General features: G+C 40.6%; 1 protein-coding gene and 1 long non-coding RNA gene across 2 annotated transcripts; one reads left to right on the top strand and one right to left on the bottom strand.

Annotated features, from left to right (window-relative positions):
- gpr139 (G protein-coupled receptor 139) lies at positions 1 to 14,759 on the top strand. The gene is made up of 2 exons (XM_039825072.1): positions 1 to 629; positions 13,760 to 14,759. The coding sequence occupies exons 1-2, from the start codon at positions 482 to 484 to the stop codon at positions 14,740 to 14,742; spliced, it is 1,131 nt and encodes a 376-aa protein (XP_039681006.1). The 5' UTR covers positions 1 to 481; the 3' UTR covers positions 14,743 to 14,759.
- Positions 12,522 to 27,921, bottom strand: LOC120574706. The gene is made up of 3 exons (XR_005641886.1): positions 27,874 to 27,921; positions 14,666 to 14,863; positions 12,522 to 12,998 (listed from the first exon to the last, which is right to left on the bottom strand). It is a non-coding gene; the product is annotated as an uncharacterized LOC120574706 (long non-coding RNA).
- Positions 27,922 to 27,955: the final 34 nt, after the last annotated feature.

Raw genomic sequence — 27,955 nt, 5'->3', positions numbered from 1 at the left:
TTTTGCTCTCTTGCGTGCCCTTGCTCTCCATCTACCTTCCTCCCACCTTCCTTCTTCCCCTCCCTCTCTCCTCCTCCTCCTCTTCCCTCCTCCTCCTCCTACTGCGCTCTCGACTCGCTCTCATTCCCCCTCGCTCACACACTCAGGCAACATCCTCCCATCTCCACTTATTTCCCTCTCACCTCTCCGCTCCTCTTGCCTCCTTCCTCTCCGTCACCTACTGACACATATCATCTCTGGCATCTCCCCGTCTGTTGTCTCCCTCTCCCTCCATTCTCTCCTCCATTTCTCCCTCCTTCCCTATACTCCCTCACACACTCAACCTTGCTGCCTCGCGCAAACTCACGCGTGCACACACTCTTGCTGATTGGCACTCAAGGACAGAGCACCCTCTCTCCCATACCAGTGACCAGGCGGTTTGCTCGTGTGGCCAGGCTTCTTGACACTGAGCTCAGCTGAGGAAGAGGACGAGGAAGAGGCCATGGAGCACAGCCACATCTTCCCTGTATTTCCCCCAAATGGGAGCACCTGGAAACCAGGGGAGCATCCCTCTGAGTTTGCCCAGGGATGCCCTCTCGGACCACTGCCTGTCATCTACTACAGTGTCCTGCTCTGTCTCGGCCTGCCGGGTAAGATATGTGCACACAAGTATGTGTTTTATGTGTGTGTCCAATCACATGCACGTCTCATGCTGTGTTCATTTGCTCATCGGTGGGTTGCAGGACTCATGCTTTGCATCTTGATTTGTTGTGCATTTGTGCGCAGGTTTGAGTGAGTGTGTGTTGTAAACACCTGCTCCAAAATGTCACTCTTTACACCCATATGTGTGAGTGTGTGTGTGTGAGAGAGAGAGAGAGAGAGAGAGAGAGAGAGAGAGAGAGAGAGAGAAGGAAGGAGAAGGAGAAGAGAGAAAGAGAGAGAGACAGACAGAAAACATGGAGGTCAGATGAAAGAGAAAAAGTGTCGATGCCTAATCAGAGGTTGGTGTTCAGATGTTGAAAGCCCTCCAGATACACATCCACACTTCCCCAGCCGATCACCAGAATGCTGGACTCGTTCTGTGCTAACATAAAGGCTAATTCAAGTGTTTTACTATTTAATCCTGATTTTAATGAATACAATCAGTCTTGTCTTATTTGTCTTATTATATGCTTCATCCCTTTTCCTTGATAAAGACTGGGAGTGAGATGTTATCAACAACCTAAGCTCAAAACTAATCTGCAATGCAAAGTGCAAAGTCTTCGTACGCCAAGACTGCAGTTTCTCCACAAGATTTGCAGCCTTGTACTGTAAAAGTAAAAGTCTGTCTTTTTGATTAAATCTCGTCTAATCATTTCTCCTGGATGGCAAATCTAGTCTTGCACAAGCAATTCTCTCTGCTGTCATTTAAAGTTTCTCCTGCCTCGGACGTATTATTTGATTCTGCTGCGGAATTGTCTTTACAAATGCAATTGAGGCTGTTTGTTTAATCACTGAGTAACAATAACCCATGAGTGTAATGCAATCTTACAATGGTTGTCTGAATTAATGGCAGAGTCGAGAGCGGCGGGCTGATACTTTACAGCAGCCGAGTTCGACTTGTTCAATCATTATGACACAGCTCGTTCCACTCAAGCTGAATCATGAATGTTTCATGAGTGCGGCATGTGTGAGTAGTAGTGACCTACAGACCCACACGTATTTAACACTCTCGATGGATTGGAGGCTGTTACCTTGATTACCAGGCATTGTTTCATTAGTAATAACAGCAACAGGGCTTCAGGGAGACTTTGTCGTGTCTGTACATTTCTCACAGTTTGACATTTGAGCTGCAGACAGAGAGGGGTCACATTGAGAGCACAGGTTTGAGGATGAAAAGAGAGATGATGGAAGGTGATGAGAAAAGGGATTATGCAAGTCAAGTGGTGGAGAACGATTACTGCGTGACCTAGGGAAATGATGAACCAAAATCTTGGGGTGAACAGAATGGGGTATAAGGAAGACAAGGACACCCAGAAGAAGGAGAAGAAGAGCGGAGTTAAGAGAAAAAGATTAATTTCAGCAGAGCCAGTGAAGTAGCACCTCTGAGCCCTGAGTGGGGGAGCTACAGACGACGGAGCTGAGACAAATTGCTACATTTTTAATTAATCGCTTACTCGCTCTCTCTCTCTCTTTCTTTCTCTGCTCAACACACCACACTGCTTGAGACAGAACAGAGTGTGCTGGCATAGCAAACAGCACAATGAAAGAGTTGGTGCTTTGCCTCAGTCTTTGACATTCTGGGATTACAGAAGTGAGGCCTGCTCTTTGTACAGTACAGTATATCTTAAAAGACTCAAAGCTAAGACACATACTGTACAGTATGTTGAAGCTGAGCTGTTCTCTACGACATAACTGGATGTTTAAGTGAAGCTGCTCTGAATATCCGGGTCGAGACAGCTGCTTTCACGCGTTGTTGTTTGAGTTGAACATTTCTCTATACAATCAGTTCATTATGATGGTGTTCATAGACTTTTTACCTGCACACATACATTTGAAATCCTACCTTCTCAGGTGTTGTTAACTCCAGGTCACTGTTGATGTTTGAATATTGCCTGCATTTACATGACCTGCAAATGTAATATTGATAAAATGTATGTGCAGCAGGGCACAAAGCCACTAAAAGGATTAAATAAATTATATTCTTCTTCTATTTAATAATTCTACATTTGTAATTAGTCATCAGGCTCCCATAAAAGACATTTTTACCAAAACCTGCATCAAATTGATTAAGTTCATTTTTACATATATTAAATGAATACATTTAAGCATTAAATAGTTGAGGGATTTAAGATGGCCCGCCTATTTAATGTCACAATTGAACTACCATAGTTCAGTTCCTCCATGGAAGAAGAATTCAGATCATTTACTTTTTTATTTATTTAATATTTTATGAGATGATCCTTTGTTTTCTATGCAAAGTTGTAATCTAATCTAAATTGTAATGTAAGTAACCAGTAATTTTAGCATGAAAATAAAAGTAGGAGAGTAATGACATTATTTGCCTTACAAATAAGGTAGAAGTAGAAGGAAGCACAAAATGTAAATACAACCTTTAAATTGTACTTTACTTAGTTAATTTCAAGCACTTCAATTTAAATCCTGTGCGCGCATTCGAGCAAGGAAGTTTATTTTTGACCTTGGAAACAGTGAGACTGCCTTAACAATAAAGACAAGAGCATCAGTCGTTTCAGCAAATGCCCAGAAAACAATATTTGTTTAAGTTCGACTGACGTAGATTTCTAGCGGCCATAGGAAATATGAATCTGGTCCTCCAGGAGCAAAAGAGGAAATAGAGAGACAGTGGGGTTTCCACCAAATAGCATTGCCAATTTTCAACCAAATTTCCAGATAAATTGGCAAAAGAAAATGCAAAGTGATGCGCATTTCTATCCACTCCCATTATTCGAATATTAGGAGTTGGGCTCATCTGAATAAACAGTTGATGGAGCTAATTCTTCAATCAGGTGGTCAACAATTCACACTATGGCATAATTGAAAGAGCACCAGTCAAATCTAAAATAGTTAAAAACCATGAAGAAAACTTGATGGAAATATGGCATTTACGTTTGATTCATGTATTAATTCAAGGAAGGTTACAGTCTCCTCATCGCTGCACACGTTTTCATCTGCTGTTGTCTTTCGTCCCTTAAGTGTAGAAGAAGCTTGAGTGACAAATAAGTGCCATGCTTCATGCTTGTCATAATTAATTTGCTAAGTCTGTTTCCACTGCACTGTGTCGCATTTTGTTTTTATCAATGCATCAACTTTTCCAGCCAAGTGTAAAATATTTTTATTTTTCAGCATTTCCACTTAGATGTTTTTATGTGGAAGTTGAAAATGTACATAAAAATAGCAAACACATTTATACCGCAGAGGGAGAGACTGTTCATGCTCCTACCAACAGTCGCGTTGTTTTTTTCCCCACAATCGTTCCCTAACCTCAATCAAGTGGTCATTATCGTAACCATGACGACGAGACCACGATGTTTCCTTAACTAAGTTGTTTTTGAGCATAAATGTAACCAAAACTTAACCGTCATGCAGTGCTGTGTTAGCACTGCAGTATGGTCTGGCTACACCCCCTATCTATTCTGGGATAGGTAAAAAAAAATGCTCTGCCTTGTTTGTATTTCGTTAAACCAATTACAACCGTCCTGGGCAACGCTAAGCCCCAATAGTGGAGATAGCGAAAGGGGGAGGCATCCATTGAGCCAGACTAAACCATCAGATACCACTTTTATTTTTGAAATGGATGGCACTGTATAAAATGGTAGATTGATAGAGAACATGCATACGTGTCATTCTGAAGGGCAGTTACAAATAGACGTATTCATTTAATTTGGAGGGTTTGTTGGAAATAGTACGTGCAATTTAATACTCATCACTCAAATTTCTTTTGACTTTTTGAGCCCTTACATCAGGCGAATAAAACTGGCTCAGGTGTTATCACGTAATCTAAGTGTGGACGTGCCAACAAGTGGTTGTATAGTGTAGAGATGTGTGCACATTGTGTCAGCAGAAATGTGTCCCTCCTCCAGCTGTGCAAACGAACCTGCATCAACTCACGTACTCCATAGTATTTGGGTGCGTTCCTTTCCTCTTCCTTGAAGCTTCTCGCAGCTTGTGTGGCTGTTCGACAGTCAGTGGTGTGATTAGCGCAAGTGAGAGCTGAAAAACATCTCCTCCTACTCCCACTTATCCATCCACCCGAAGGGGTAAAAGGTCGGGGATGTTCAGCACTAACAACCCTCTATTCCAAGTCACAGTGGTCAGGTGTCAGTCGCATCTGTGGTGTGATGGTGGCTTGTTAATAGATACTATCACTCTAGAAGTGGAGTTTGAGATCAGTAAAAACTGGACAAAGAGGAAAGGATGTGAAAGCATTTGTTTGACACAAAGGAAAAAGATAGTGAATATTTAAATGTAAGAGAGTTTTGAGCTCTGGTTTGTCTCCAGTCGGCAGGAAGGAGTGGAAGGGAGGGAGAGAAGTGATGAGCATGTCAGCTTGTCATGGGGGAGATGAGCCAGAGAGGGCGCGGGAGGACAGAGAAGGCAAGAGACGAGGGACGTGTTGTTTGAGGCATTAAATCAGAGATGTTGTTGAAGCAGTGACAGAGCTGACTTTGTTTGACCATCTGATAACAAAACCCTGTCACCGCTGATGAAAACACTGCAAAGCCAAATCCCTGCGTGTCGTTTGGCATTTTTTTGGACAACAGTAATGCATCAATCTGAGGTTAATTATAGTGCTGTGATCTGTAGACGTTGTCCTAATGTCGTCTCATTTCATCCATTTACCCTTCTTCTTGTCTCTTCTCTGCATTTAACTCTCTAACTAACTCTTACCTTTTAAGATATTTTTAAAGCTGAAACCTCATAAAAAACATTTGGAGAAGATCCAAGAGCACATTATAATTGTGGCACTGTTTATGAACCCTTTAAACATGATAAGCTGAGTTTGTCAGTGTGCAGTGTCTCTGACAGTCACTGTCTGCAGGGATAGCCTTGATGTAAGGACAGTCATGTCCAACAAACTTTGACTCACTCTGGCCTGTCTGTAAAATGAATGGCTGTGATGAAGAGGTGAGCAGAGGCAGAGCACTGCAGTAGCATCAATATCATTAGCAGCAACCAGGGCTTGTCTCTCTCTTATATGCCCAGCAACCTTAAATATCTTGTTTCCTTTCATATCTCTCCTTTTCTCATTCTTGCTCTATTTTCTTTATTGCATCTTTCTTTTTCTTATGAGCTTCCTCTACCCTTCCTCATTAACTCTCAGATCACACACATCAGGCTGATGCTCACAATAAAATGTGTTGGATTGAAATGATCACATTTTCATGGCATTACAATGCCTGATTTTCAATGAACGATTTCACTTCATGACAACATTAGGAGGTTTCTATTAATTTTAAACCGTTTTAAAACATAGTAAGCATAGTAAACATAGTCAGTAAAACCATACATTTATCTTCAATGTATGTTTTTTGTGGCCTTGCAGCAGGGATGTGGTCCTGGTTTCCGTTTGGGGGAATTAAGGAATTGCCCTGCTTTATGTCCAGTCTGACACTTAGAGAAGAGAAAAGGGAAATGGTTGTCATCAGGAACAAAGTGCTTGTGACCTTTGAAGCAAGCTTTGATATTCACCCCCTCTCTGTCTCTCGCCTAACCTCCTTTCCTCCTGCCGTCACTGCTCTCTCTCTCTCTCTCTCTCTCTCTCTCTCTTTCTCTCTCTCTCTCTCTCTCTCTCTCTCTCTCTGCTGTCTTTCCATCTAATTCTCTTTCCATCTAATCCTCCACTCATTCCCTCTCAATAGCCTGCTCTCTTTTTTTAACTCTCTATGACCTTCCTCACACCACACTTCACCTTTCATCTAATTCCTCATCCCTCTCTTCTCCACTCCTCTTGTCTTATTAGCCTCAGGATAAGCCGTCAAAGCCAAACTTCAATTTCCTCCAAATGACAGAAAAAATCCTTAATTACAATGCTCACTTTCATTGTCTTTTTTGGGGTATAATTTCCTTTTTTATAGGTTCTGTGTGTGTAATATGAGGCCCATGAGAAAGCCTAATGACTAGTGTGCAGCATCTTATGTTTTGCCATTGGTTTTGAGGGGTTACGGTAAGATGCGCAGTGTCATTTGTCGACAACCCTTCTGAACATGTCCCTTTACTGGTGGGATGAGTCAGCCTCGTTACACACCTCGGGGAGCACGCTGTGCCTTCTCTTTTCCCGCTAAACAACGTCAATGGCCCTGTCCCTCGTCATATAAGAGAAGCAGCAGGGGGGACTGCAAACACAAAAGCACTCCCAAACAAAAAGACAGAAAGGGTCACCCGTGCGAACGCACACACAAAATGTACTATACATTGTTTTCCCCTGCAAAGAGAAAAGATGTGGACATTGTGCATGTGTCTCCACCTGAATGTCCAGGCATGGGATGCACATGTCTCTGCATGCATGCCTGAATGCCTCTTTGTATATGTTGTCCTCATGTCTCTGTTCTGTGTGTGCACGAGTATGCAGCTCTCCAACTCATCTGAGCCCCCTCCCTGGCCCCCAAGACAGCATAAAGAGCAGGAGTCAATTGAATTGAATGGGCAACCCAGTGCAAGCTGGCTAGAGCTAAATGGAAATGTCAAACTCGCCATGGATCCCTTTTGTTTGTCTGTAGAAGGTCCTGTGTCACCGGGGAGCCCAAACAGAATAATACCCAGCCAGTGACAGTCAACACCTCAGTGTTTCCATTTCATGTCATCCCTCTCTGTTTAGCAGTATGTGGATAGAGAAAGAGCGAAAGTGAGGTACGAAAGGGGAAGTGAGGCGATGGATTAGAGGCGACGTACATTGTGCAGGGTTACCTCATTTTCACTGCATCGTTCGGCTCAACTCACCTTGACTCAACTTACTTTTGGTACAAGTTGCATCTTTCTATTTCGTTTTCATTGCAGATATTACCCCCTCCGTAGTTGGGATTCTCAGCTGATCGCCATAGCGGCGCCGAATAAAACTGCCGTGACATAATCTTCAATGCGCCTTTCGCTGGATCCTTTCATCAGCAAATAAGTGCACTTAGTCAATTTGTGTGTTTTTTGTGTGATTTTTTAAAATCTGGGGTGAGTGAATAAAAACATTGCGGTCACTTGTGACGGTAGCATTGCTATTTAAAAATGGGTTTGTACAAGATGTCCCGTGTCACACTAGTAACAATTCTCTCAGATCAATCAGTGTTTTAACTCCACATTTAGTATTGGCTCAGCTCGCTTGGAATCTCAACCAAGGTGGTACCAAAGAAAGTACCAGGTACTATCCACGACTTTTGCTAATAAAAAAACAAAAAAGAGCAAATCGAGTTGAGTAGAGCTTTGACGTACCATGCAGTGGAAATGCAGCAAAATGGACCTCCACCAGGAAGCTTATGAGCAGTTCAGAGCTTAGCAGCAAACTTTTCATGGTACAATAAAACACAAATACTGATAAGATCACTTGGATAAACCAGATGAGATTGTGCAGGTGTGTGTACATAGGAAATGACAGCTGTGAGAGGCAGCTGTATGGGAAATGACGAATACAAAGTCTCAGTATGACCAAACAGAGACAAAAGAGTTTGTTGAAACAAGCAGTAGGCCAAAACAAGAACATAAAAAAAAAAAAAACACAGACAGATATATATATTTTTTGTTTTTTTTATATATACACACACACAGGTGTATAGACATAACAGACATAACAAAAACAAAAGAAATAAAAGGACTGCAACTAACAATGATTTTTATTGTTGATTAATCTGCCAATGGCCAACATACAATGATACACGTCATCTTGATCTAAAAATATAACGTACACAGTGTTGGAACATGGTGACATTATCTCTTCTTTGAAATTTTGTAGACTATTTGTTCTGTGCACAGAAGAGCTAATATATATATATATATATATATATATATATATATATATATATATATATATATATATATATATATATATATATATATATATATATACAGTACAGGCCAAAAGTTTGACGACCTTCTCATTCAAATCATGCTTTCTTTTATTTTCATGACTATTTACATTGTAGATTCTCACTGAAGGCATCAAAACTACGAATGAACACATATGGAATTATGTACTTAACAAAAAAGTGTGAAATAACTGAAAACATGTCTTACATTTTAGATTCTTCAAAGTAGCCACCCTTTGCTTTTTTATTAATAAGGGAAAAAATTCCACTAATTAACCCTGACAAGGCACACCTGTGAAGTGAAAACCATTTCAGGTGACTACCTCATGAAGCTCATTGAGAGAACACCAAGGGTTTGCAGAGTTATCAAAAAAAGCATTACGTTAGAGGAACTCAAATCAGCATTAAAAACAGCTAAGAAAGGGAAAACACCGGGGTTGGATGGAATTCCATCAGAACTTTTACTACAGTACTTTGACACAGTAGGACCTATGATTTTACAAACTTTAAAGTTGGCCATAGAGAGGGGCACCCTTCATCAACAAACCAACACTGCACTAATTTTGGTCATACACAAAAAGAACAAAGATCCTACAGAGTGCTCGAACTACAGGCCCATCAGCCTCATTGGCACTACGCCTAAAACGCTTCATTGAGAAACTAGTCCACCCCGACCAATCAGGGTTTACACCAAAGCATCAAGCTACAGACAATATACGCAGATTACTCCATGTAATAGAAGAAGCCAAAAACCTTCCAAAAACAGCAGCAGTTTTATCACTGGACGCGGAAAAGGCTTTTGACCGCCTAGAGTGGAACTACTTGTGGCAAGTAATGGAGAGGCTTGGTTTGGGAGCCAAATACATTGACATGGTACGTACTTTATATGCGAATCCCACGGCCATAGTCTTAACCAATGGCCTGCATTCACAGCCATTCCCCATCACGCGGGGATCGAGACAAGGATGCCCCCTATCTCACCTGCAATTTGCAATCTCTCTTGAACTGTTAGCCCAGGCCATAAGGCAAAATAAAATATGTAATGTCCAGATTAAATCCAATAACTCAATATCGTTATTTGCAGATGATATTTTGCTGTACATATCTGACCTTGAGAACTCTGTTCCAAAACTTCTTAAAATCTTTAACGAATTTGGCTCAATCTCCGGCTATAAAATCAATTGGAACAAATCTAATCTGTTCCTGTTGAACAACAGACAGGTGACATCAGCTATTAGTGATACAATACCAACTCAAAGCAAAATTACATATTTGGGCATCACCATTCACGCATCGCTACAGCGAGACTATGAAACTATACTAAGTAGCGTTCAAAGGGATCTGGCTAATTGGTCTGCACTGACGGCATCACTACGGTCCAGGATTGCTGTGGTTAAAATGAACATAGTTCCCCATGTGAATTTCTTAAGTACAATGATCCCCTTACCCCCACCAATACATTTCTGGAAGAAACTTGATACCGTAATTCGGCAGTATATCTGGAATAATAAACAACCTAGGCTAAAATACTCTACCATGCAACGTACCACAAACACGGGAGGCCTGGCCCTCCCCAACCTTAAAGTGTACCACAGAGCTACGGGCCCTCAGAGTGTGGATAGACCCCTCATCTACAGTCCCATGGAGAGAAATAGAGCAAAACCTCACTGGAAGTCTTAAGACTGCAAGATCTTGCCTTCACAAGTGTGTGTCCAAAAAAGTGTATGCTAGCCTATGGCCCTATTATCACATTGACCAACTTTAAACAGGTGGAGGAGCAACTACGCTACACCAATAAGTGGCATTTGAACACCCCAATTTGGCACAACATACACTTAATGTCTGGTAACAAACCTTTTGTTTGCAACCAGTGGAGTGACAGAGGTATTAATACTCTAGACCAGCTATTCAATGATGAAGGTATGTTAAGTTATAAAGACCTGAGAGCTAGCTTTGAGGTCCCTAGGACATCCTTCTTCCTTTATCTTCACTTAAAGTCAGCCCTAAAATGTTATGGAGTACCATGGGGAAACGGTCTTGAGATGCACCCTATCATTAAATGGCTTGTTGATTCTCCTGTGAGAGGATTAGTGTGCAGGATTTATGCTAAACTGATGCAAGTATCCGTAGGAGAACTCCCAATAGTAAAGAAATGGGAGCGAGAGCTGAGTCCGGAGGGGAACGTAATTAATTGGGAGTCAGTTTGGGACAAGATTTGTATTAGTTTTGGAATAAAACAACATCAATAATATCTGATGTGATAGGATGTCAAATTCCTACTGACCCAATTGTTTTTTTACTTAATGACAACTCTAAATTTCACCTACTTGGGAGACAGAAGAAAATTTGGCTAGCCGGATCAACTGCGATCAAAAAAATGATAACAAAATCATTTCATCCCCCACACTCGCTTTGTATAAAACAGTGGTTGGCGTATTTTCTGGACATAGTTATGCTGGAACTCTCTACAGCAAAGATTAACAAAACCAAATCATCAACTATAGACCTATGGAAAAACGTAGCACAACAGGTATCGGTCCTAATGACTTCAGCATCCTGCGTTTTTGTTTTTGTTTATTTGTTTGTTTTTGTTTTCCTCGAGACCGCAGAGGGTGTGGGGAGAGGGTTGTTGTTCTTGTTCAGTTGTATTTGTCTGTTCTGTATGTTCAAAAAACTATAAAAATAATAAAAAGTTGATCTTAAAAAAAAAACAGTAGCTGAAAACAAAGAATCAATAAAACATCAACCAAGATTTGACATAAAAGCAATTTAACTTGGGGGGGGGGGGTTGTAGTGCAATCCAGCAGCCCTACATGTACAAATATATTGGCTTGTCGAGTCTTGTAAATGTAAACATAAATGACGTCTCATTTATGTTTATTGATAGATTGTCTGTTAATGTATTGTCGCGTCCCTAATGATCTGTGTGTGTGTGTGTGTGTGTGTGTGTGTGTGTGTGTGTGTGTGTGTGTGTGTGTGTGTGTGTGTGTGTGTGTGTGTGTGTGTGTGTGTGTGTGAGTGCATGTGTGTGTGTCTTCTGTGGCACATCCTCCAGTCTGGAAAGGACATCTTTAGTCATTATCTGGAGCCGGCTTTGTAATTTGTAATCAGCTGATAGTGGCTGAGGCTGTGAAGTGTGATCTACCAGACTCCTAGCTGCCATATTTAATCCAATCCCAGATCTATTACTGCAGAAGGGACAGGACCACAGAACACACAGTGACAGCTGCTAAGTGCATTGAAGTCTCAGTGATGCTGCGATGCAAATCCACGTCAGAGGCATCTTCGTCTGAGACAGATCGGACATGTCTTCATGCCGCACCAGCAAGTTTCACTAAAGGAAGTTGGTTAGCAACAACGATGGACAAAATTATTGACTGTAATTGATGTTAGTTTAGGTAATTGAACCAGTACAGCATGAAATAGGAATCTTTGGATACATTGGAAAATTATTGATTTTCACCTCTGAATTTTACTTTACATGCAATGACACTAGTGTCTCCTTTAAGAAGCAGAAATGTCTGAATACTGTATAAGAGGCTTTTCCAGGATTAATATCATACTCTTACAAAAAACTAAAATAACAATTTACATATTATTGCTTTCTGATGAAAGCCATTTATTACCAAAATGTCAAGATCAGGAATTAAGAAAACTAATCTTGCACATGGAAGTGCATTTAAAATATTAATATTAAAGGTCCCATGTGCAGTTTGTGGCCCCTAATAGCGCTGTCCAGTAATGTTTTTAAGAGTGGGTCCACAGTATCTCCTGCAAGCTGATGGTTTCATGCTATCCAACTGGTTTAAAGTCAGTAACAATAATGTGCCCCCAAAAAATTGCAGTGCACCAAAAAAAGGCAAGGAAGAAGAAGACTGCTAGGAAGCAAGCATGGATATAAACAATGTAGGTTTGAAATTCTTCGATAAAAGAAATTGTCTTTGAAAATGTTTAATGGGGGGGGGATACATTCAACAGGTTTAGTAGGTAAGTAAATGTAAACATAACATAGTTAAAAAAAATTTAACTGTGTTATCTACTAAACCTGTTTTAAAAAAAACAGTTGACGTACAATACTATACTAATACTAATATTTAGAATTCTCTGTACCGATATTTACAATGATTCATTCAACAGATTTTATTCCTTTTACATCCCAGCAACACTACAGTGTAAGCAAAGCCATTGTCTTGTGTATAGTCTCTTCCAGGTTTGGGAAACATTTAAGCAAGCTCACACAGTCACCTGGGAATCATGTGCACACATGGTGACAGTGGGAAGCAGGGAACAGAACAGGACAACAAAGAAAGAAGACGTGTAATGAGCCTGTTTATTACACCATACCAAAGTGCAGTATCACGTGAGAGGTCGAAAGCTGTGCTCCTCCTGTCTGATGCAGGCGCGCAGAGGTCATGCATTGGTAGAAGCAGCAGTGGGATAAATCAGATCCAGGCCGTTTCCATGGTTTTTTTAGTAAAAAAAATGAAAGCCCTCCTGGGCTATTCAGCTATCCTGTGAAAGAAAGCGACAGAGTTGGAATAAATAAACAGAAGGTGGCGAGGGAAACAATTAATTTGGCAACATGGAAGAGAAGGTGTAGGTATATGTCTGGGACATGTAGTAAAGATTAAAAAAGAGCAGCAGACGGTGGCGTCCTTGTGCTTTGTTTTAGGAGCTAAATTGCCGGCGGCAGAGTGGTATGCAGTAGTGAACTCAGCAGTTTGCCAAGGCTGTTGCCCTCCTCTTTTTGTTGTGGCTTTACTCTTTATTATAGATAACAATTTGGCCAAACGCAGAGGCAGGTGCTGCTGGAATTACACAGCAGGTGTAGATGAAGGGGAAAAGGGAAGGGAGCAATAAACAGAGGAGGGATTACACAGTAGGAGAGCTGGTTGAACGTGGTACATACTGACTGGGGACGATAACAGATTTGATTTTGTGTGTGTTGTCATATAGGCTGAAACTGAAAGAAAATGTGTGCTTGGTGCTTTTGATGGTGCCCAAAATTGTTTGTATTTTGTGTTGCAATGCAGTTACACTTGTGTGTTAGCTCTACCTAGACTAATGTCCGCTGTCTCTATTGCTGTTATGTTTGTTGTTTCTTCTTTTCAATTGCCTGCCCACTAACAACATTCTTCTGTTTCCTTCCCTTCCCTAACCTATGTCCATCTTTTTCCAATCTCTCAAAACTATTTTGTTTACCATCATTCCCCTATTTCATCCACCTATTTACTTTCAATCACCTCCCTTCCTCCCGTCCTTCCTCCTTCTAGCTAACATCCTGACCGTGGTTATCCTGTCCCAGCTGGTGCTGCGTCGCCAGAAGTCTTCCTACAACTATCTCCTGGCTCTGGCAGCCGCTGACATCCTGGTCCTGCTCCTCATTGTTTTTGTCGACTTCATATTGGAGGATTTCATTTTGGCCGCACCGCTGCCTCCGTCATTAAACAATGCGGTGCAGGTTCTGGAGTTCTCCTCCATCCACACCTCCATCTGGATCACCGTGCCTCTCACCATTGACCGTTACATCGCTGTTTGCCACCCGCTGCGCTACCATACAGTCTCCTACCCGGCCCGCACACGAAGGGTGATATTTGCTGTGTATATTGGGTGCTTGCTCTCTGCAGCTCCTTATTACTGGTGGCCTGAGCTGTGGCACAGCCTGCCTGGGGTGGGTGGTGGTGGAGGAATAGTGGAGGGCAACAGGAGAACCGTGGCCCAGCATGTCCTGGTGTGGGCCCACTGCGCCACTGTCTACCTCCTCCCCTGCACTGTCTTCTTCTCCCTAAACGCTGGCATCGTTTGTAAGCTACGCCGACGACGCAGCTGTTTCCGTCTGCGGGGCTACTCTACCGGCAAGACCACCGCCATTCTCCTTGCCATCACCTCCATTTTCGCTGTTTTGTGGGCGCCACGTACCCTCATGATCCTCTATCACTTCTACTCCCCTCCACCAGCCTCACAAGGTGCTGGTCGACTGCTCCACATGCTCACCGATCTGGCAAACATGCTAGCGTTGCTCAACACCGGGGTCAACTTCTTCCTCTACTGCTTCATCAGCAAGCGTTTCCGAGGCATGGCGGCCAACGTGCTGCGAGCCTTGGTCCACTGCCGGAAGCAGCCGCCGCCATTCTACGCCAGCCACAACTTTTCCATCACAAGCAGCCCCTGGATCTCACCTGCCAACTCCCACTGCATCAAGATGTTGGTGTACCAGTATGACAAAAATGGGAAGCCCATCTGTATTTCCTCTTGAGTCCTCAGCTACCAGCAACCTCCCCCACCCTCAGTTGTTGGGGAACATTGTCAGGCATTGTCTCCTTGGTGACCAGCTTTGCCCGCATGGGACTCTTTGAGGCTCGAAAATGTGAACACACCTGGAGAGCACATAGGTGACAGTTTAGCTAGCGTTGAAAGATAACAAAATGGTTGGATAGAAAGGTGGAATAGCAAACAGCAGATGCCTGCTTGAAAGAAAATTGCCTCTTATGTTCAATTCACAAAGCAGCAACCAGCTGTTGATTGTTACCTCCATGCAAAAAAAAATACAGCTATTGTAAGTGACTGACTCCAGACTCACAGACTGATAAAAGGTATAGGACCATCATCTATTACTGATGTTCATGAGCCACACCACGAAAGAATAAACTGGCAACTAGATGAATCCTTGGTGAAGCTCAAATGCCTGTTGACATTGAATTCTTTATGGACGCTCTCTGTTGCACACTGCCCCCAACGGCGAGGAGCTTTGAACAGCTGTGTCTTTGTCCGTTGGGAGTCATTTCCAGAAAGCAGAGATATCCAGCAGTCAAAGCAGAGTCTAGGCACTGAACTCGAGCACTGTTAAAACAGTGCTGTCATTTCCAGTTGAATATGCAGAGGAGTCTCAAAGGCATGTTAATTTGGGCTTTTATCAAATGAACAGTGTCAAAATGTGTGCGTGTCAAGTTCATTTTAGCAGTGCAGGTCACTTACAAGTCGGCGCTCTCTATGGACATTACCCCACAGATTGTGGTAGGATGAGTAGACTCTCTTCTTATTGTTGGTTAAATATTTATTAATAGTAGACTTGACTGTTATTGTAGCTTAACAAAAATACAGGAAAAAAAATATGACTTGGGGTCAGATCCAAGGTGTCATTAATCTAGTAATCACATTTCCAATATTAGGAAGAGGAAATTTCTGCTATTAGTAGATAGTCCTCTATTAACTATTAATGGTCCTTGATGATTTACTGTTAGCCATTATCTGGATGAATATAATGAATGTAACATCACGTAAGCCCTTTAGCTTTCTGAGAGACTGAGAGAAAAAGAGAGAGAGATAGAGAGAACAGACAAGTCTGCACTCCATCCCTTTCAGTTTGTGTTCCCTCATCCAAGGTTTTCTGTCCCATGATGCAGCAGTGAATTTGGTCTCAGGGTCAAAGTGACACATTTCATCTCTGCTCATTCTGCGGGTGGCTGATGGCAATTCAGTAACATTTTACAGCGAAACACAGTCACCTACATCAACTTTGTCTCAGTGCTGCCTGGTAACAAACTATAAATGCACACACACACACACACACACACTGTGCTCTGTATTGCCCACAGAAAGAGAAAGAGCACATTGAGATCAATGCACATCCATTCTGCAGACACCTGGGGCATTACCAGTGTTCATCTATCTAGCGAGAATGGAGCTGCGCCAAAGGGAAGATTTTTGCTAATAACAGCCTGGAGATCTCAGACACATCAGGCCTTGTAATGGATAAGGCTTTAAATCTGATGAATGTTAGGTGCGTCTGTCATAGATTATAAAGTCATGCCCTCCAAACTCTTGTTTGACACTCAAACGTCTGAGACACTTTAAGGGGTGACTGCAGGTGCGTCGTTCTTTCTCACAACATTTTAAACAAAACAACTGGCTGCAGCTGAAAATCAGGGCAAAGGTTTCATAGTTTTATCAAGTCAGTTGTAATAACTTTTTACCAGCTTTATTGCTGAGATATTCGGACATGTCAACTCAACAAAACACGTCCTTAGGGCGAGGAGTACGAGTGATCAGCCAAAGTCTGCATTCAACGTAATTAAATCCAGATTTAACGAATGTTGTTTTAATCTTTCACATCGCTATCTTCCATCCCATTTGAACATGGTCATATGGTTTTAGACCAATCAAATTACTGAATTGGCAAGGAGTGTCTCATGATTGATGTAGATGGTGCAATATTTTTCTATGAAAAGGAAAAGTAATTAGTATGGAGAAGGTCAATGTGCCTTTAACTGTAAGTGTGCTGTACTGAAAACACTTTACAAAAACAGAGACAAGCTAAGATAAAAAGAGAGCAACCAATGAAGTACACATAAATTATAGATTTAAAAATAAGTGTGACCATTAAAGACTACTGTCCCTTCTCCATGCACATTGCAAGTTTTGGCTTGTGTTGCATTGCCCTGTAAAGTGTTTCTCAGCAATACACTTGGTGAATAACTCAGATCAAATAGGAATTATGGCCAAAACTACAAAGACCCAGGTTGTTAAAAAAGTGAAATTATCTTAAATTTCCAGTTAGAGCTACATGGACACCAATTGTTTCTAGTGCTGTATTTGCAACGATTCTAACTGTTGGCTTATGTGATAGTCTTTCCAATTTCTTTTCCCATCAAAGATTACTTTAACTGGAATGAACCTATTTACCCCCTTTTCAGTTCAGTTGTTCTCTCAGATCATGACTGGCTCCTCCACTTTCAATTCCCTTTCTTTCGTCTTCACAAATTGATTTTCTTCAAAATTGCAATGCGAATGAAGGAGTACCAGTCACCACTTGCTACTCACCTCTTTCACTCTGCACTCCTCCCTCTCATCCCTCTTTCTTCCCACTTTATGTCAAATGCACTCGCTCAAAGTTAATTTCACAAGTGTCCTTTTTACTTGTCAACTGATTGCCTTGAAGTCTCGTGTGCTACATGTGCATACTGAGCATATCAGTCCATCATTTCTCTTCAAAAATGGATCCAATGCGGTTAGGGACCTTGAGATTAAAATGGTGGATGTCGAGAGTTATTGGATGGAGATGAACGGCCCAAGGGTTGATAACCCGTGATCACTCAGCAAGCTCCTTGACTCCAGGTCCAGCAAAGTCATTCTCAGCAGGACGTTACAAATCATTTAGTGTAAAGGAACTAAAATATGTGCTTTAATCCTCAATCAGTATTGCCTAATGAGCTGACTATGATCATTAAGAAAGTAAAATAATTTGGGCTTCAGCCTGAGGAGCTCATGCCAGATCAATGTTGCCATGACATTCATTTCACATGTTAACCACATCCAGTGTTTCAGCTGATGTTTATGTGACATTTGTGGGAGAACTGGCGCCTCAGTCAAGTGGCCTCATGGGAACGAGGCGGGCATGCTGGGAAACCAAGGCGAATGGATGAGTGGGAGGTGTTGAAAGAGTGTCACATGCAGGTGCTTCGTCTCCCACATGAGGCATTCGGTAGCATGTAAAAGGGTTTGTGTATGAGGGAGGGGGTGATGCCAAGAAATCCTCCCTAATATGAGAAAGAAAAGCCCAAATCTATATTTTTTCAGCCAGATATTATAAAGATAACCAAACATAAATCAATCAGATGGAGAAATTGTATTTTCTCTCTCACACCTCCTCCGTTTCCTCTCTGTCTCTCTCTACCTGCTTAGCTCTACAGTGTGTGTGTGTGTGTGTGTGTGTGTGTGTGTGTGTGTGTGTGTGTGTGTGTGTGTGTGTGTGTGTGTGTGTGTGTGTGTGTGTGTGTGTGTGTGTGTGTGTGTGTACATAATGTCCGTCTTAGAAAGAAAGAAGCTTTAAAAAAAATTGTGCCATAGGACCTGTAATGTATGAAATCAAATATTGTATTTATTCCCAATCATGATGAATATAATTACATACAGCACAGTATTATAACGATATATCCATGAATGTACAATTGATGCTTCTGGCATTTTTTTGTGGTATTTTTCTGATTGTGATTTTCTACACAATGACCTTTTTGAGTATTTTACCTTTCTCCATGGCAGTGTTTCAGAACTGTTTTTTGATTGTACTGGAGTATTTATAGGCTTGCACAATTCAGTTTTGTCCTCCTAATGAATGTATTGACTGTATAAAGAGTATGTATTACTGTGCTGTAAGAAGGTATGCAGAAAAGCATTGGTTAATATCAATCTGTTTGATTAAATAAATAAAGAGCAGTATCTCTAAGGATTGAGATATAGTGCTGCTGATGATCTGTGTCTTTTCTGAGTCTTGACAACTTTTTTTTTTTTTAATAGACAAATAGCATATGTTGCTGATTTCAGTTGCCAATCACAATTTCTGGTAATGCTTTGATGTAAGGGACCATCATTTCTGAACAGTTGTCTAATATTTAATTTGATTTCTGACACATTTCAGGAAAGAACTGTGTAATTTGGTACTAATTATGGGGGCAGTGTTCAAATGGTGCTCTTGCAATCGATCAATTAATTCCAATGAATTGCTAACCTACAGAGTCCTTTAGTTAGGTGAGCTGATCATGCACAAATGTGACATTTTGGCTACAAGCAAGCATAAAATGTAACATATATAAATAATTACATTTCCAATAATAAGTTGATAATGACTTAATAAAAGTAAATCTGATTAAATTGAAGTTTTCTTTCAAGGAAATTCCTATTTTCCGTTATTTCCAGGAAACTTTATACGGTAAAATAAAAAGTGTTAACCAATTTTTCCAGTTTTGAATGAAGCCCCTTATATTGAATACACAGCTGAACGAGATATTCATATGACCTAACATCTTGGACAGAATTTCTCTCCTGCTTATTGACATTTTAAAAATTGATCTAAATCCAACTGTTTGTATTGGCATTTAGACTACACACCAGGACATTTGCCTCCATCCATGTGAGTTTTTTAACAGATGAATGTCGATAGATGATCACTGACAATCAACATGTGCACCGTGGCCTGATTTTTCAGAATCCTAAACACACTGCAGAGCACTTACAGCAGTGCTGATCCACAGCACCAGCTCAACTGTAACAATCCAGGTGATAATCAGAAGCTCAGAAAGATAAGTGTGTGTGTGTGTGTGTGTGTGTGTGTGTGTGTGTGTGTGTGTGTGTGTGTGTGTGTGTGTGTGTGTGTGTGTGTGTGTGTGTGTATGTGTGTGTATGTGTGTGTGTGTGTGTGTGTGTGTGTGTGTGTGTGTGTGTGTGTGTCCTATTAAAGTCTTGACAGCATTGCTGACTCAACCGACACTTTGTCCCTGTCAACATCAGGATAAGTGAGAAACATAGCATAGTGTTTGTACATGAGAACAAACACACACACACACACACACACAAAGATTTTATCTGCCTATAATCACCTCTGGTTAAAGTCAAAGCAACCCAAGTGTGTCAGCTTTCAAACTCCCCCTGGTTACATTCACAGTCAGCCAATCACTGTCTTGCTCATTTTCACAGTCTACCAATCTTCAATACGCAGAGCTCACGACAAGACAATTAACACCAAGAACACTCCTGCCAACTACAGCTCACTGTTAACTGACATTTCCCTGCATAAAGCAGCTGCAACAAAAGGATCACTGTGTCTGTTTCAGTGAGACAACCTGCAACTGGCCTCTTATAATAAATCACCACATTGTATATACGTTGAGGTCACCGCACTTTTCATCTATACAGTAACATAAAGTAGGTCTGTCTGATAAATAGTCTGTCAGCCGTGAACCATCTCATCTTATCACATGAAGCTTATGTAACAGACGAGGAGCGAAAGGGAGAAAATGAGAGAATGAAGACAGAAAGATTGAAGGACAGTGTGTATGAGTGTGTTGCTGCAGTGATAAAGATGGATGAGTCTGTCTGCTGCTGCTGTGATTGGGCTGCTGCTGATTGGGAGTGTGTGCATATGCAAATATTTATTTATTTGGACCTCAGACTGGTGTGTGCATTTTAGAGTAAAGAAAAGCAGAAAGAATTGTTTAAAAAGAAAGGTGAGAATGAACATTACATCCTCTAAACATCAGTGCAAAAGAAGGAAATTTCTAAATCTATGTCAAGGCTATTTATTATACTTTAATATGTCTGTTATGTCTGTCAATAACACTTCATTACTAGATATGATCAATATGTCTTTATTAACAGGTTATGTATCGCAGTCATTTAAAGTAGCTGTGATAAAACCTCTTCTGAAAAAACCCACCCTCGATCCTGCGGTCTTAGCCAACTATAGACCTATAGCTAATCTTCCCTTTCTCTCCAAGATCCTTGAGAAGGTAGTCGCTAATCAGTTATGTGACTTCCTACATACCGTAGAAATAGTTCATTTGAGGACTTTCAGTCAGGATTTAGAAAGCATCATAGCACAGAGACGGCACTGGTGAAAATTACTAACAACCTTCTAACTGCTTTAGACAAAGGACTTGTCTCCTTACTTGTCTTACAAGATCTTAGTGCTGCATTCAACACTATTGACCATACCATCCTGTTACAGAGACTGGAACATTTAGTTGGCATTAAAGGAATCACACTAAGCTGGTTTAAGTCTTATTTATCTGATCCATCTCAATTTGTTAACAATGAATCCTCCAGGCACGCTAAAGTTAGCCATGGCGTTCCACAAGGCTCAGTGCTTGGACCAATTCTATTCACCTTATATATGTTTCCTCTAGGCAATATTATTAGGAAACACTCAATTTTCTGAAGTTAAACTCAGACAAAACCAAGGTTATTGTGCTGGGCCCTAAACACCTCCAAACCTCATACATCTCAAGATATAGCTAGTCTGGATGGCATTGACCTGGCCTCCAGCACTACTATCAAACATCTAGGAGTTATTTTTGATCAGGATGTATCGCCCACTTAAAACAAACGTCAAGAACAGCCTTTTTTCACCTTTGTAACATTGCCAAAATTAGGCACTTCCTGAAAAACTAGTCCATGCATATGTTACTGCCAGGCTGGACTATTTTAATTCCTTACTATCAGGTTGCTCAAATAAGTCTCTTAAGACTCTCCAGCTGATCCAGAATGCTGCAGTGTGTGTTCTGAAAAGAACTAAGAGAAGAGACCATATTTCTCCTGTACTAGCTTTTCTGCATTGGCTTCCTGTAAAATCCAGGATTGAATTTAAAATCCTTCTCCTGACCCACAAAGCTCTAAATGCTCAAGCACCATCATATCTTGAAGAGCTCATAGTACCTTATTGTCCAACTAGAGCACTGCGCTCCCAGAATACAGAGCTACTTGTGGTTCCTAGAGTCTCTAAAAGTAGAATGGGAGCCAGAGCCTTCAGCTACCAGGCTCCTATCCTGTGGAACCAGCTCTCAATCTGGGTTCAGGAGGCAGACATGTCACTACATTTAAGAGTAAACTTAAAAACTCTCCTCTTTGATAAAGTGTATAGTTAGGGAGTGAGGAGTTGCAGTCATCGCCTAGACCGGCGAGGGAGGGTTTACATCTACAGGCACGGCACCCCTTCTCCTCTCTGCTTCTCTTCATAGTCGTCAGATTCATCTACCACCCCTTATAGAACTGGCTAAGGTTTGCCTTGCACCAGCTCTTAATTATGCTTCTCATAATTTTAAATTCTCAATTTAACACATACCAAAGGATGTGTTTTAAATGTATCCACTGACATTCAATCAGTAAGTGACCGCAAATTTAGAAAAATTATAAATAATCACATCCTGTCACCCTATTTTACAGTGTCCCTGTCTCTCATATTATATATTATATATGAAATATAATAAAGGCATGACATATAAATTGTCTTCTAACTACTAACTGCAAGTTTCTTAAATAAGGGTTGTCAAATTTTAAATAATACAATTATGTTAATAATGGCTGAATTTCATTTAGCTGCTTCAGTTTTAGGGTCCTGGTATTGGGCATGCTGTCTCACTCTCACCGTTATATGTACTGTTAGTAACACCTGCGCTTTTCTTTCTATGACAAGTCAAAATGTCTGCTGTAAAAAAGAGGTTGTTTTTTTAAAGAGAATATATCTTCTCTAAATAAAGATGATTAGTTAAGTCGTTGTGTGAGTATGTTTTCTGAGTGATAATTGCTGTGGATGATTAGTAAAGGATCTGGTTCTGGATTACTTTTGTGGTAAAAAGAAAAGAAAAAAATCCTTTAGACTTTGAATGACATCTGAGGGATTGATGGAATCACAAGCAGCACTGAGATCAAGGAGGACCAGGTTGGAGCGCTGCCCAGTGGCACCAACTGTAAGGATGTCATTTCAGACTTTGAGCTAAGATGTCTCTGTACTATGCTTTAAAAAAAAACTCTTGTTTGCTTGATACCTCTGAGTCTTGACATTTACCCTCATGAAGCTGGAAACCTGGTCAATAAAGACCCCTAGAGCTGGACCTTGGTTGTTAGTGTGATAAAAAATTTTTTAAAAAATGTGCTAGGAGCCCTCACACACTACAGTGAGTCATTTGATTTGATGCCACTGTAATGCCATAGATTTGCTTAATGGAGCTTTAACAGAGAACTTTTAAAATCCAGAGTCTGAGCAGAAGGCTGCAGGTTCCTAAGACAATTTATGGATTCAAATAAAGTTTTAGGATTATTATGATTATCATTAATATGCCAGGCAAAATAATTTGTTCTTGCAGTCTTTACTGCATTACAAGAACCTTCAGTTCTGGATGAAACACTTTGTGCTTTTTCACTTGAGCTCAGCTTTTAATTGTGCATGCAGGTCCACTTAACCTTGAGGAGGCACTATGAGGAGCTTTTTAAGTGTTTAAATCATAAACTGCTGATGTAAAATATGGTTTATCTACAAGGGAGTGGACACAATAACAGCAATCTAATAAAATGGCCCTGCAACAACTAGTACTGACTGCATGATTGTTTACATTAGTGGTGCTGTTGTACTAGAGTGTATTGTATATCCTAACACAGCTGTTCCAGCACATTTGGTGTTCCTGATATTTTCTTCACAAAGGTTGAATTTATTGAAGAGCTGTTTTATTGGATTTCATTATACTGTTATTGCTTCCGTCCGTATCTGTCTGTGATGTAGGTGTATGTGTCTATAACCGCCTCAGGCTCTCTCTAAAATACTCAACTCCTTTACTGAGCAATAACTGCTATCATCTTTTGTATAGTCAGACCAAGTGTTTGAGATTGAAAAAAATAAATACTGTAAATAAATATAACAGAAACAGGTATGAGACACGGCAGCACTCTGTCTTGTGACTCAACTGATGAGGTTCAAGTTCTTCACGCAGAAAAGCGCAGATAATTACCAGCAATTGATTTTTAACCAAGTCTCACCGTGCACAGATAATTGACTGACATGGTAAAAGACATCAGTAACAATTTGTATCTGCAGAATTACAGTCACAAGTGTGTCACACACCTGAGCCTCTTTCTGACTGGAATGGCAGCTGGTGGAAAATTACCCCTTCACTGTGACAAAATTATCCTCTGGGATGATGGCGCTTACAATTTTTACTTTTTAATGGGAATCTCAAAACATTTATATTTTAACGACGAGCCTGAGAATTGTGTTTGAAAATGTCACTCAATGTAAACATAATTTATACAGATTACAGAAAATATAGTGTTTCTCAATTAACAGTTATTTTGGTTATTTCACAGGAGAGAATAATACTGTTTGATCTCAATTGGAAAAAGGGGAGGTCACATACTCTGTTGTAGCAATCTGGACTTTGCAATATTTTAATTTGAAGGTCCCATATCATGCTTATCTTCAGGTTCATACTTGTATTTTGGGTTTCTACTAAAACATGTTTACATGCTTTAATTTCCAAAAACAAATGTTTTGTGCTACTGTCTGTCTGAATATACCTGTATTCATCCTCTGTCTGAAATGCTCCATTTTAGCACCTGTCTCTTTAAGACCCCTCCCAGAAAGGTCCAATATGCTCTGATTGGTCATCGTTTCTGGGTGTTCTGCATTTGCGCTCCACCATCATTGCAGCCGGGGAATGACTGTAACTGACACTGTAGTGGCACTTTATATCTATATATAGTAAAGTTGTGACATCACAACTGTATGGAAGTCCTGACAGCTCATTTTAAAGGCACAGTTTTTAAATACGGGCTGTAGATTGAGCATTTTGATACTTTCACAGTATTTATATAGCACCTAGACCTGCTTTATAATAAAAACATTCAAATCTCACTTTTGTTTTTTATAATAATAATAATACTACCAAAGGTAGCTTTATGGAAGTTATAATTTGCTACGTTTTATTTTGATTGTTGTTTATTTAGTCATGAATATTTTATGGTATAGAGAAATAAATAAAGCACCTAAGAGTTTTCAAGAGCTTTAAGCTATTTAGGCCTTCTAAAAGGGAAAACTGGACATGAAAGATTTCTAACCAATGTGTTGAGACCTAAACATCAATTCCAGTCAAATCCTTCACTTTGCTGTATTGCACCATATTTGAACTTAATCAGTAAAAAATTACATACAATATGTCAGTTGCTGATCATTTAAGATTTTGTAAGGTTTGTATTGATGCTTTGTTGCCACTTTGTGCTAGTTTAACAAACAAACCTGATGACCTCCTCTCCTGACAATCATAGAGTCGCTTAATAAAGCACTCATGGCTTTCCTGTGATAGAGAGAGATGATGAATCCATGCTAATCCCCCTTTCAGTCCTTCTCCCCATCTGCCTCTCCTGTGTCTCTGAATACCTGACTGTTTAATGTATTACCCACTGTGCAGCACCCTCTGCTTTCATCTAGCTAACCACACCACCTTGATGTTGGAGTAGTGCTTAATTCAGGGTGGTTAGAGCATCAAACAATCTGCAAGTCCAAACAACTACACACACAAAAGGTCACCTGTGAAGTTGACGCAGGCAGTATTGTATGGGTGAGATTTTATGCACATGCATCATAAAAGATTTGTTTAGTGAAAGACCTCTCAACAGTTTGATCATCACATGATTCTACCATGTGGAAAATTAATTATTAATTATTATTAGATCCAAAGCTTGTTTTCCTGCATGAAACATACACTGCTGTATGAATGCCTCCCCTTGGTTCAAAATAATAAAGCAAAGGTTAAATAAGTGACTCCAGCAGCTAACATTACAGTAAAGCGTGTGTGGCACATGGACAGAAGAGGCTCCCCCTGCCTTCCTCAGGGACACATTGTGAAGTGATGGAAAATACAGAAGTATGGCCTGTTGCCACCCCTATTAATCCTCTCTCTTTACTCTCCTCCTCTTCCTCTAGTCAAAAGGTATCGTCCAGGTCAGACTCGCACAAAGGTGCAACAAATAATGGATGAGGTTGCATTATTCTACCATCACCTTTCTTTAATGATGACCTCCCTCTCCTCTGCCTCCTCCTCCTTTTGATTCTATCCTCTCTCAAGAGCTGTAAATAATCCTGCTTTAGCTTTTAGCCGTCTCCCTCTTTAATCATAACTCAAACAGTGTATCAGAATGCAAAACTAATGGCAGCAACAGCAATCCATCAAAACACTGGAGTCGCATGCATATCTGATGAGGAGTACAGTAGAAACAACACAATGCAACAACACTTTGCTGATCAGGTCCATTTTTCTTTCAAGTGCTGTTTTTTCAAGCTGTAAACCCACTGACCCAACTTTTGAAAACGTCCACCTTACTTAATTAGTCACCAGCACCTCATATATTTTGCATCCAATTGATGAATTGATGTTCTCTGATAGACTGCAGTGGCTGTGTTGATTTATTGTAATTGAATGTGGGAAACATGCTAATTTAATATTGCAAATTCAATCACTGTCCATAATGAAGTGGATGATAAACCAAAAAAGCTTGACGTTGGGCTTAATCAACAGAGATGTACAATGTGCTGATAGAAGCAACATGTGACACCTAAAACAAGACAGGTATATGGGGCATTTATTGCTTAAAGGAATAGTTTAACATTTTAGGAAACAGACTTTCTTGCCATGAGATAGACACCACTCTCAGGTCTGTAAGGTAAATATGAAGGTAAAGCCAGCAGCTGCTAACTTAGCATAGCATGAAGACTAAGAAACAAAGGGAAACAGTTAACCTGGTTCTGTCAAGGTAACAAAATCCGCTTATACCTATATCTATATTTAGCTAGGACCAGTTGCCAGGCAACCAGTGGTGACTTTAGGGCATGGTTTCTCAAAGTGCGGCCCGTGGGTCAATGGCGGCCCTCAGAAACATTTTGTGGGGTCCCTGAACATGAAATGCATGGAATATATTTTAATCATCTGTCGTTTTCTTCAATACTTCCACTTTAAAGCTTACATTTACAGTAATACACTTAGTCTTAGTCATTGCCAGACCTATCTCCACAGCGCTGTGGCGTAAGTTTTGGCTACACCACAGATACATTCTGGGATAGGAAAAAAAACTGCTCGGTGTTGGTTTATTTCTTTAAACCAACCACAATCGTCTTGGGCGGCGCTAAGCTCTGGACGCAGAGACGGTTGCTCTGCAAAATTGTCTCGGAAAAGGGACTTGTTTTGATGGAACGTTTGCAGCCTGCAAAAGAAAACGTCACATACAATATTGAATATTGTTAAGAAATTCTAAAATACGTGATCGTTTGATTTCTGAGGAGGAAGGAGAGGCTGGGGTCGAATTGAAAGTTAAGCAAAAGGTTTAATGAACAACACGATGAAAACGACATGACAAAAACAAATGTTACACTGCAGCTGACAGCGGACTGAATCCATGCTTCTCCTTGTGGAGTCACATAAAAACAGCCATGCGACATGACAAAACAATACACTGTAAACAGCGGACTACAACATGCTTCCCCTTGCGGGGTCACAGTTGAAGCCCTGAATCCTTCTCTGGATTCCCCATTTATTCCCTACACCTGGGTTGTTCCTCAAATGAAATCTTTCCCTATTGGTCAGATGTCTCTCAAGGGAAAGGTGGACGTTCCCAATCAATGTGTCTTGAGGCCACACCCGGTCACAGGATCTTACCGAGGCTATGTCAATTGTTTCCAAACTACAGGAATACACATTCTTTGTCCTAAAAGTCTGGCCCAACAGGGGATGGCTCCCCAAAAAGCAGAGACAACAGTTACCTTTTCTGTGAGGACAATGAGTCTTCTAAAGCATCTACTTTCATGCTAAACAACAGACATGACCTAATTAATTCTTTAGAAGCTTGAGTTTGGGGTGAGGCAGACAAATGCTGATTAGGTGTAGTTATTTGATTAGATCTAGCTGCAGGCTGCATAAGACCAAAAGTACATTGTTTTCAAAACATAAGCATGGTTTTAACTTTTTACAACCTAACAATATATGAAATGAACTGTTCACACAACACAGTAACGTGAGCTATTTAAAATACCTGGATACATTTAAACATATACATATTAAACGTAATTTGCTCTTACCAGTGTATCGCTGTGTGAACTTCGTCCATAGCTAATCCCAGGTTGTTGTTGTTTCCCAAAGCGAAAGGACTTTGAGAACGAC

The sequence above is a fragment of the Perca fluviatilis genome, chromosome 15 (genome assembly GCF_010015445.1).
Source record: "Perca fluviatilis chromosome 15, GENO_Pfluv_1.0, whole genome shotgun sequence".
Taxonomy (NCBI): Eukaryota; Metazoa; Chordata; class Actinopteri; order Perciformes; family Percidae; genus Perca; species Perca fluviatilis.
Note: the sequence above shows the minus strand (reverse complement) of the source record. Positions and strands in the feature narration are given on the sequence as shown.